Below are 10,424 nucleotides of genomic sequence, written 5' to 3'. Positions count from 1 at the left end.
CCATTCACACAGCCCTGATTCGTGACTATTATAAATGGAAGACTTCCAACTACACTGGTGCCTCGGGTTACGAAATTAATTCGTTCCGCCATTCCTTTCGTAACCCGAAAATTTCGTAACCCGAAAAATAATCCGTTAGCACTGGAAAGCCTATAGCTGCACTTTGCAGCATTTGAATTTCGTGCCGAAATGAATTTCGTAACCCGAAAAATATTTCGTAACCCGAAACAGTTTTTGCCAATCCAACTTTTTCGTATCCCGGAAATTTCGTAACCCGATCATTTCGTATCCCGAGGCACCAGTGTACCTTGGTCATCAATGGCCCTGCTCAGAGGCCTTTTTATATAAGAGACACCATTTGAATATGCTATTGTATTTGTACTTGAGCATCTATGGATTTTGGTATCCACTGCGGGTCCTGGAACCAAACCCAGTGGATAGAGACCCATTGTATAGCACTATAACTCCCACTGTTCTGTCCAATGGAACCCTGGGATTTGTAGTTTAGAGAGGGGTATTTAGTATTCTCAGCTGGAGAGCTCTAGTGCCTCACCAAACTACTAGGCCCAGGATTCCACTAGATACTGCTATAACAGTTAAAGTCATAGTGCTATAATTCTCTAATAGGATGAGCAAGGTCCATCAAGGTCTTGCTGACTCAGGGTTGTGGCTTAATTTATGGAACCAACTTCCTCTTCTTGCCTTCCACTTTATATGCAGCTTACTGCTCACTATTTTGCAAGATTGGAAATGGCTAAGTATTGGAAAAGGGGATCTCTCAATGGAGACTTGGGTGGAGACAACTGGGGGATATCTGGCCATGAAACCCACTGGGTGTCCTTGGGCAAGTCACACTTTCTCAGCCTCAGAGGATGGCAAAGGTAAACCCCCTCTGAAGAAACTTGGCTGGAAAACCCCATGATAGGGTCGCCATAAGACTGCCCTAATTTGGAAGCAACTTGAAGGCACATTATTATTATTATTATTATTATTTTGCCAGAGTGCTCTAGTTCTTCGCCATCTCCAGATCTCAGGATTCTGGAGGCTGTAGCCGGTAGCCCTGGCACTGAAAGTGATAGGTTGGCATTGGCAAAGAACTTGAAGGCACACCATCACAACCGCAACCAGGCGAATAATGGAAGTCTGCAGCTGTAAAGAGCAGCCTGGCATGCCTTTGGAGTCCCATGCCAAGCCCAGTCTCGCCAACTGGGACTTTCTTTGCCCAAAGTGGATGCCTTTCTGTTTTAGTTTCAGGGGCCTTTTTCCAGACACCCTTAAAAAGGTGGGGCTGGGAGAGGTTCATAGCCCCAGAGGGAAGGAAGGTCGACATCGAAAGCCTTGCCCACCGGAACCCACTTCTTTCGCAGTCAGAGAAGGCTTGGCCCTTGCCCTGGGGCACTGTTTTTGGCTTTCTCAGGCGAGGTGGCACTTTGGATGGCTTCAGGGGGGCAAGAACCCTGGCAAACTGCCCCATCTGATGGAGGATCAGGTAGGAGGCATGGGACAAGTACCCTCCCTGCATCCACACTGCGGAGATATTCCGGTTTGAGACCGCTTGGAACTGCTCTGGCTCAATGCTAGGGGAATCCTGGGAATTGTAGCGCTCTTTCTGACAGGGAAGGTTAAAGGTCTCACAAAACTACAGTTCCCAGAATCCCCTAGCATTGAGCCAGGGCAGTTCTAAGCGGTCTCAAACTGGATTATTGCTGCAGTGTGTTCTGGACCACTTTCTAAAATGGTCCTGAAAGTTGATTTTAATTTATCAGTCGATTTAAAAATAATTAATTTATCCTCTCGGCAGCTATTAAAAAATTTATTACAGAGCAAAGCTCTGGTGCCACAAATTCCCAGAATTCCATAGCACTGAGCTATGGCAGTTAAAGTGATGTCAAACCGAATTCTTCCCGCAGTGTGGATGGAAGGAGCCAACAAATTGCTTTGGAGTGAAACTGACATTCAACGGTGGACTTCTGAGGTTTCGCTTCCCTTTTATAGCTAAGCCCGATTCAGTTCGAAACCGAAACAATCAGCACTTGCAGACTCAGCGTTTTGAAAAGTTCCTTTTTTGGACTCCGTTTCTGTCTGGGGATCCTAGGAGTTACAGCCCCCCCCCCCCCCAAAGGCACTTGCCCCACTTCTGCCCTGGGTTCTAGAAAGCTGAGCTCAGGAAAAAGAGGCTGGAAATCCTGGTCCAGTCCACACTGCAGAAATAATCCAGTTTGACATCGCTTTAACTGCCCTGGTTGAGTGCTAGGGAGTCCTGGGAACTGTAGTTTGTTGTGGCACCAGAGAAAGGTAAGGCTGCATCCAGACTGTAGAAATGATCTGGTTTGACACTGGTTTAACTGTCCTGGCTCAATGCTATGGCATTCTGGGAAGTAAAGTTTGTGGTTCACCAGCATGTTTCTCTGATCGACTCATCATCATCATTTGCCAGAGTGCTCTAATATCTAACCATGTACAGAGTTCAAGATTCTGGAAGATGCAGCTAATAATAATAATAATAATAATAATGTTTATTTATATACCGCTTTTCCAAATTAGATCAAAGCGGTGTACAACAGGAAGTACAATACAAAGTAAAAAAACAAACAAACATAACAGGCCTCTCTCCCCCTCAAGATGGTGGTCAGAAGAGTCGATGATGATGATGATGATGATGATGATGTGTGCGTTCAAGTCATTCCCAGCTTATGACCATTTGTATCCTGCTTTTCTCCCAAACTTGGGACCCAAAGCACCTTACAGTCTAAAAACCTTCAATTAAAAATTTACAAAAATATAATTGAAAACATACAGAAAGGACGATTAAAAGGGAATTAAACCACAGCCAAGCCATTTAAAGCCATAGGTTGCCAAATGCTCACAGTGTAATCTTGCCATGCCAAGACAATGGGACTTGAGAAAGATCATAAGTGTGAGATTCTTTCCCCTGTCATAGACCAAGCAGGTAGGCTGCATCCACACTGGAGAAATAACCCAGTTTGGCACCGCTTTAAGTCTTTCTGGCTCAAGGCTATGGAATTCTGGGAGTGGGAGTTTGTTGTGGGGCCCAGAGCAGATCTCTGCTCCGTTCTAGGCCTACAACAAACTCCAACTCCCAGAATTTCATAGCCTTGAGCCAGAAAGACTTAAAGCGGTGCCAAATTGGGTTATTTCTCCAGTGTGGATGCAGCCATAGATCTGCAAAAGTGGAAAGTAGGGTCTGGTTCCTTTGCAACTGCGGTTTCAGGTGATAAAAGAATTAATTTTATTGTCTTTTCTTTCTCGCCAAGCAATGTCCGACAGCATCTTTCAAATCCTTCGAATTGGAAAAGCGCTCCTTATTGGGTAAGCAAGATTTGCATTCTGCAAGTGGTATTCCCAGTCCTAGAGCATAACATAACTGAGCGTTGAGCACTGAGCACAAGCTTCAAGTACATGTTCCCACTGCCTTAATAAAGCAGACCCCCAGTGCCTATGGGGTGTGTGTGAGGGAGAGCAACCTATAAAGCCCTAAGAACAGTTGTGGCCCTTGGAATTCAGCCTAATTTCAAAACTCCTCTGCAATAAATGATAACTTCAGGCTTCTGCTGGATGGCCATCTGTCTGAGGTGCTTTGATTATGTATTCCTGCATGGCAGGGGATTGGACTGGATGACCTTTGGGGTCTCTTCCAACTCAATTATTCTATCATTAGTCCCTTCTGCTTCATCCAGCAAGGTGAAGAAAGAGAAGGAGAGAGAAAAAGGATGGCAGTGAGTGCAAAGCAGGTAGAAATCACATACTTATGATCCCATCCACCACAGGGTGCAGTCTTTCCACCATCATGTGGCCCTCAGCACATTAACCCCCCAGGAAAATCTTGGTTAGGATCTATAAAACTCTGTTAAACTTAGGTTCAGACAATATGGAAGTCCATATCTCCCCCACATGAGCCTGCACAAGTCTTACAGACTTTGGGGGAGGGCTTACTATGCATCCCATTACGCTCACAGGATTGCTTGGTGAGGATATGGAAGAGAGCCCTTTTGGTAGCTGCTCCTAAGATATGGAACTCCCTCCCAATGGAGGCTGGATTGGCCACCTCTCTGCTGTCTTTTCACCAGCAAACAAAGTTCTTACTATTCAAGCAGGCCTTCGGCCTTTAACTGGTTGAGATTAAAAGGTGTGGTGTGGGTGTGCTGTTTTTATATGTAGAATTTATGTATGTATGTATGTATTATTATTAATAATATTATTTTATTCATTCATATAACCCACCTTTCCCCCAATATTGGGACTCATGGTGGCTTACAAATTAATCAACCCAGTACAGGTTAAAAACTACAACAAACTATTTCATGTATTTGTAATCATGTTTATATTAATACTTTAATTAGATGGGTTGCTTAATGCTTTTAAACTCGTGTATCACATACTGATTTAGCCATTTTGTTTCAGTTTTGCAAGCCACTTTGGGTCCCATGTTGGAGAAAGGTGAGATATAAACTAAATAAATATAAAAAAAAATATGGAGCCCTTGACACTAAATAGTCTCCCCAGTTTTCTAACATATCCATCCAAGGTTTTCAGGAATCATTTTACTGCAATCTCCCTGCAAGGCATACACTCTGATTGTACCAAGCGGCCATAAGAGTCTCATACATCTTCCCACACATCCAGGGCTGTGCTGTCTGCCAATACCCAACCCACATCTCAGCTACCTGAGGCCAACCCGATAACATCCTTCTCCTTTTCTCTTCCAGATTCATTAAGACCCTTTGGCAGGAATACAAAGCCTCAGAGCTAACACACAGGGAAGACTTGCCAGTGGAAGAGGACGTCCCAGATGCTGTCCAAGTCACTTCACTGCAAGACTGCATGCTACGCATATTGCAGGATCTCCGCAATAATGCAGAGATCCCCAGGTATGAGGATCTTGAAGTAAATTGCTAAAATAGGAGCAAGGAAGATTATGCTTCTCTCATGAGCCACTGGCCAATTTCTGGGGGACCATCAGATGTCTGGTGATTGCAAAGAATGCTGGACAAGATAAAATTTTCTGACCTTGCATTCTCCTTAACAATTTCCCCTTAACTTTGGCTATCTCAGACTCCTCCTTGGTACCTCTCTTTCCTTGCAGCATGGTAGAAAGCATCAGTGGTGAAGACCCTCTGAAAGCCTTGGCTGATGTGTCTGAGTCGATGTTTGCTAATGGGATCAACTGGGGTCGGATTGTTGTCTTTTTCTACTTTTCCTACAAAGTTATTGCCCAGGTAAAAACAGAGAAGCAAAAGAAAGCCCCAGAAAGCATTAAGGTAGTGACAGCTAGAAAGGTCAATGTCATTAAAGGATGCATCAACAGAAATATAGTGTCTGAACTGAGGGAAGTAATAGTGCCATTCAATTTTGCTTTGGTCAGGCCTCACTTGGAATACTGCATCCAGTCCTGGGCACCACAATTCAAAAAAGGATGTTGAGAAGCTGGAGCATGTCCAGAGGAGGGTAACCAAAATGGTGAAAGATCTGGAAACCATGTCTTATGAGGAGAGACTTAAGGAGCTGGTTATGTTTAGAGTCTGGTGAAGAGAAGGTTAAGAGCCCTGTTTAAATATTTGAAATGATGTCATATTGAGGATGGAGCAAGCTTGTTTTCTGCTGCTCCAGAGTTTAGGACCTGGAACAATGGATGCAAGCTCCAGGAAAAGAGATTCCACCTCAACATTAGGAGGAACTTCCTGATAGTAAGGGCTGTTCGACAGTGGAACACACTTCCTCAGAGTGTAGGGTAGTCTCCTTCCTTAGAGGTTTTTAAACAGAGGCTGGATGGCCATCTGTCAGGGGTGCTTTGATTCTGTGTTCCTGCATGGCAGGGGGTTGGACTGGATGACCCTTGTGGTCTCTGTGATTCCAGGTGAGTGAAGAATAGATGAGAAAGGTGCTTAAAAGCAATCAGGAATTTTGGAATACGTGGTTAGGACTCTCATTCCAATAATCAGTTACCTTCTCCTTGTAGCATGTGGTTTGTAATGCCTTCTTTTGGGGGGGGGCTCTTTTTGGGACGCAGGAAGGACTAATAGCAGCAGTCCTATTGAGATGGGACGCTGAAGAGCAAATGTGCTGCTGCTTGCCACAAGAGCTGACCATCCAGTTCATGGGACCTGCAGTCCTGCTCACTACTTTTATGCTGTTTGCTGGTTATAACATTGTTAAACTATTTTTTCTTTCCTTTAAAAATCTGAAATAATCTTTCTTTCTTTCTTTCTTTCTTTCTTTCTTTCTTTCTTTCTTTCTCTGATCTTAGTCCAGTTTGTTGGATACTGTGGTGGACTGGGCCATGAACTTCTTAAAGGGATATCTGGCGGACTGGATCCAGAAGAAGGGGGGCTGGGTAAGTGTTATAAATGGGGGGATAATCCACACCCCATGGTTTCCTAAGGGGGAAAGAGATTGTCTTGCATCTGGGAAGAAAGACCCTGGTTCTCAAAAGAAGGGTCATAGCTCAGGGGTAGAAGACATGTTTTTGCAGAGATTGAAAAAATACTTTTAAAAGCAGTAAATTACATGCTGAAGTTCCACCAGACCTACCACTGTACAGCTTTGAATGGCTTCAGCATTCATTATACTCATCCTCCTTAAAAGTGATTTTTCAAGCTCTGGTTCCCGCATAGACAAGGCCTAAGCTTCAATTCCTATCATCTCCCTTTAGATCTGAGGCTGGGAAACTGGCCCTCTGGGTTTATTTAGACTAGAATTTGGTCTTTAACCACTAGCCATTGCACAGGGCTGATGGGAACTCTGGTCAAACAACATGTAGAAGGCCATATTTTCCACAGCCCTGAATTAGAGGATGACAGAATCTGGACAGCCAGTGGCAAGATTGGTCCCCTTGGCAAGGGTTGGCTAACCCGGGGGCATTTGTTGTTGTTTTTATCTTTGTATTGTTTTGTAATTTTAATATCGTTTTATTGGAGTTTCTTGTGTATTTTTTAATGCTGTGAACCGCCCTGATCTCACGGAAGGGCAGTATACAAATAAAACATTTATTTTATTATTTTATTTAAGATTTGTTTGGAGAAGGTTTGCCATTGCCTTTCCCTGGGTCTGAGAGCATATGACTTGCCAAAGGTCATCAGTAGGTTTCATGGCTGAACAGGGAATCAAACCCTAGTCTCCAGAGTTGTAGTCCAACATTCAAGCCACCAGGATCATCATAAGTCAGAAAGGCACACAATAACAACAAGAATGATTAGCATTGAATGAACCCACTTATAAAATTTCTTCTTAACTGCATTTCTGGATTGAGTTTGCCTGTCATTATGACAAATGTCTGCTAGAGACCACCATCATATGTGTGTTTGTTGGATTAACTTTAAATCTATTCTTATTTAGTTAATTTCCAACACATCCAACAGGGGGCAGGCACACCACATCTGTCACTCACAGGCCAGTCTCTATAGATATTTTAGGGAGACTTCAAATCACCCAGCAATTTTTAAGAGGATTTGTCAAGAAAATCCCCTGATAGGGTTGCCATTAGTTGAAAATTACTTGACATGACAACAAAAACACATTTCCAAACATTACTGTTCTTTTGACAACTCCTGTTCTTTGAAAGTGGAATGTGCAAAGTAATTAAATGCAGAAGGATTACATTTTCTATCTTCTTTTACGTTCCTACTTTTAAGTTATCTAAGACCAGTGTTGCCAATTTCTGGGGAATTTAATTAATTTCTTTCTGGGGATTTTGACTAAATAATAATAATAAATATTAGGGAACTCCAGGGATTTGGGATTTTGGTAAAACTTTCCAGGGAATCTCTTCAAGGCTTGTTGGCAACATTGCCTAAGACTGCCAGCATGGGGTAGTGATTTGAGCCTTGGACTATGGAGTTTATCACACAGGGGAAATCCTGTGCAAAAACTGGATTTAAAAACTGGGGGGGGGGGGGGGACCACAAAAGCAGGTTGGTTTTCACAGACATCGTTAAACTGAAGTTAACCTGAATGGAAAATAGAAAAAAGCCACTTTCAGGATTTTCCAAAAGTAAAAAGGAGCAGCTTTTGTCAACTTTCCATTCAGGTTAACACCACCCTAACAATGACGTTGTGTGAAAATCAACCTGCTTTTGCAGGGTTTTTTTTTTCTGATTTAAATACTGTTTCTGCACAGGATTTCCCCTGTGTGATAAACTCATATGACTCTGGAGACCTGGGTTCAAATCCCCACTTAGCCATGGAAATCCACTGGGTGACCTTGGGCAAGTCACACTCTCTCAGCTGCAGAGGGAGGCAAAAGCAAACCCTGTCTGAACAAATAGTGCCAAGAAAATCCCATGATAGATTTGCCTAAAGGTCAGCGTCAGTCAGAAATTACTTGAAGGCACACAACAACAAGACTGCAAAGGCAAGCAGCAAACTTGCCAAGTTGTGAAAGAAATCCAGAACTTGAAACTAGTCCTAGGGTTTCCTGTGATCAGGCTGTTGGACTCCAGATCCACTTGACTTGTGGAGTCAGAGGACACAGAAATAATATATACAGACTTTTAAGCTGGGAGCAGAACCTGGGTTTGATTTTTCAAAACAGAAATTTTATTTTTTTCTCTAGCATAGTCCTGACCAAAATTCCCAACATGAATCACTATTGATAAATCACTGTTGTACCCAATTTGTACAAAAACACTATACTCCATTCCTTGATTAAATATCTTTAAAGAGCAGTTAACAAAGCTTGCAGACAAATGATCTGGAAACATTTGCATCTTCCCCCCCTTGCACTGTATGTGGCTTTATGAATAAACTGATACCAAAATGTCTCCATTCTTGATCTTTGTTTTGCAGATTTCTATGCTAAGTTACTCTCCATCTTCAGAATAGAAACATGAAGGAAGAAGATGGAACACTATTAGCACTGCCACCAAATGCACTTGGAGTCAAAAATGAAAAAGACTTTGGCTCCTTCTTGGCAGGATTTGGCCCTAACTAAAATAATAGGGAAGTGAGGTGAAAAGAAATACACCAGATGTTGGATGACAACTTCCATGTTCCTTTACTATTAACTATACTTGCTGGGAGCTACAATTCAGCAGCATCTGTAGAGTTGCACTTTACCCTAACTGCCCTAACTCATATCAAATTTAAGAGGCCCCACAGCATCACCTGTCAAAATATGTAGTATTATAACTTGTTATTTAGAAACTTCTCATAATCAGGGGCCCTAATTTGTAGTTTTCTTAGTTTGTGTATTAATCCAGTACTACAGTACTTGCTAAGAAATCTTAAACCAGTCAGTATCTTTCAATCAATCAAAATGTTGTTGCAAGGTTCATGTGGGGGGGGAAATCACTCCTACTATCCAAAACTGATTGGCAGGACAGGTGAGATATAAAGTTAATAAACTAATTTTTAAGTAACACAATGAATCAATTATTTCTGGCAAGCCCTGTGTTCCATTTCAAGAGCAGTTATATGACCTTTTAATAAACCATTTCTGATAACGCTGGTTTCTTTCTCCATCTTCCTGGAAATTTATTCTTGTGTACTTTTTTTTCATTGACCAAGTTGCCCTTTGGCACTGTATAATAATCAAAAAGAGATGCAGATCCACCCACAAAAGGTTGTTCTTCTAATTCAAGAAGAGAAAAGGTTAATTTTGGTTACTGAGTAACATAGTACAGATACTTTGGGTACGCCTAGTCCTTTTAATGGATATTACTTCACACGTTTCCAAACAGCAGATTATATTGAACAGTGTATTCTGTGTTTTACTGAAAGAACACAAAGTTGGTCCAAGACATTTTGTTACATGAAAAAGACAAAATGGTTTCTCTCCTGTTTTGTATATAGAGACCCACCAAATGGCAGCTGACTGTTACTTTAACAGTGGCAATGGGACAGGTTCCTGCAACACACCTGAGGACACCAAACATATTCATGACTAGCAGTGTTAGCCATTCAGCAAAATATAGTTGGCCCTCCACATTTGTGGCTTTGAATTTTGCAGACTTTGTTATTCAGGGATGATTTATGCATCCTAAGAGTCCGGAAGCTGCACCAAAGCCACACTCCAGTCCTTAGGACTGGAGCATGGCTTTGGCATGGCTTCCGGACTCGTAGGACACATAAATCATTTAAACAGCATATCTCCAAATTGACCCGAAGCAGCTTTATTTTGGCCTGTCTGTATGGGGCCACGGTTTTATTTGCGGTCTTTTTCATGGTCCTGTACCCCTAACCTCTGAATGTGGACGGTCCAATTTACAACAGAATCTACAAAAATGTATACCTTTATTGGATTAACTAAATACACAAAATACAGTACATGATGCAAGCTTTTGAAACTTGACTGGCTTTTTCATCAGGCAAAGATGTTAAAAATCATACAGCAGAAGAAAAGTGATAATGTCTGAGTCACAGCAAGCACTCTTAGCAATGTTGGGAAGACTCCACACACTGAAACTTCC

General features: G+C 42.3%; 1 protein-coding gene across 4 annotated transcripts; it reads left to right on the top strand.

Annotated features, from left to right (window-relative positions):
• Window positions 1–1,338: 1,338 nt before the first annotated feature.
• LOC149303613 (apoptosis regulator BAX-like) lies at window positions 1,339–9,458 on the top strand. Of its 4 annotated transcripts, none has more exons than XM_089480329.1 (7): window positions 1,339–1,489; window positions 3,276–3,330; window positions 4,423–4,458; window positions 4,728–4,889; window positions 5,105–5,237; window positions 6,266–6,352; window positions 8,803–9,458. In XM_089480329.1, the coding sequence occupies exons 1-7, from the start codon at window positions 1,435–1,437 to the stop codon at window positions 8,836–8,838; spliced, it is 564 nt and encodes a 187-aa protein (XP_089336455.1). In that variant the 5' UTR covers window positions 1,339–1,434; the 3' UTR covers window positions 8,839–9,458. The 4 variants fall into 4 exon arrangements, with proteins under 4 accessions (XP_089336455.1, XP_089336456.1, XP_089336457.1 ...); XM_089480331.1 differs by lacking the exon at window positions 1,339–1,489 and adding an exon at window positions 2,147–2,295; XM_089480330.1 differs by lacking the exon at window positions 4,423–4,458.
• The last annotated feature ends 966 nt before the right edge of the window (window positions 9,459–10,424 follow it).

Source organism: Sceloporus occidentalis, unplaced genomic scaffold (assembly GCF_023333645.1).
Source record: "Sceloporus occidentalis isolate IW3139 unplaced genomic scaffold, rSceOcc1.0.p SCAF_14, whole genome shotgun sequence".
Lineage (NCBI taxonomy): Eukaryota > Metazoa > Chordata > Lepidosauria > Squamata > Phrynosomatidae > Sceloporus > Sceloporus occidentalis.
Note: the sequence above shows the minus strand (reverse complement) of the source record. Positions and strands in the feature narration are given on the sequence as shown.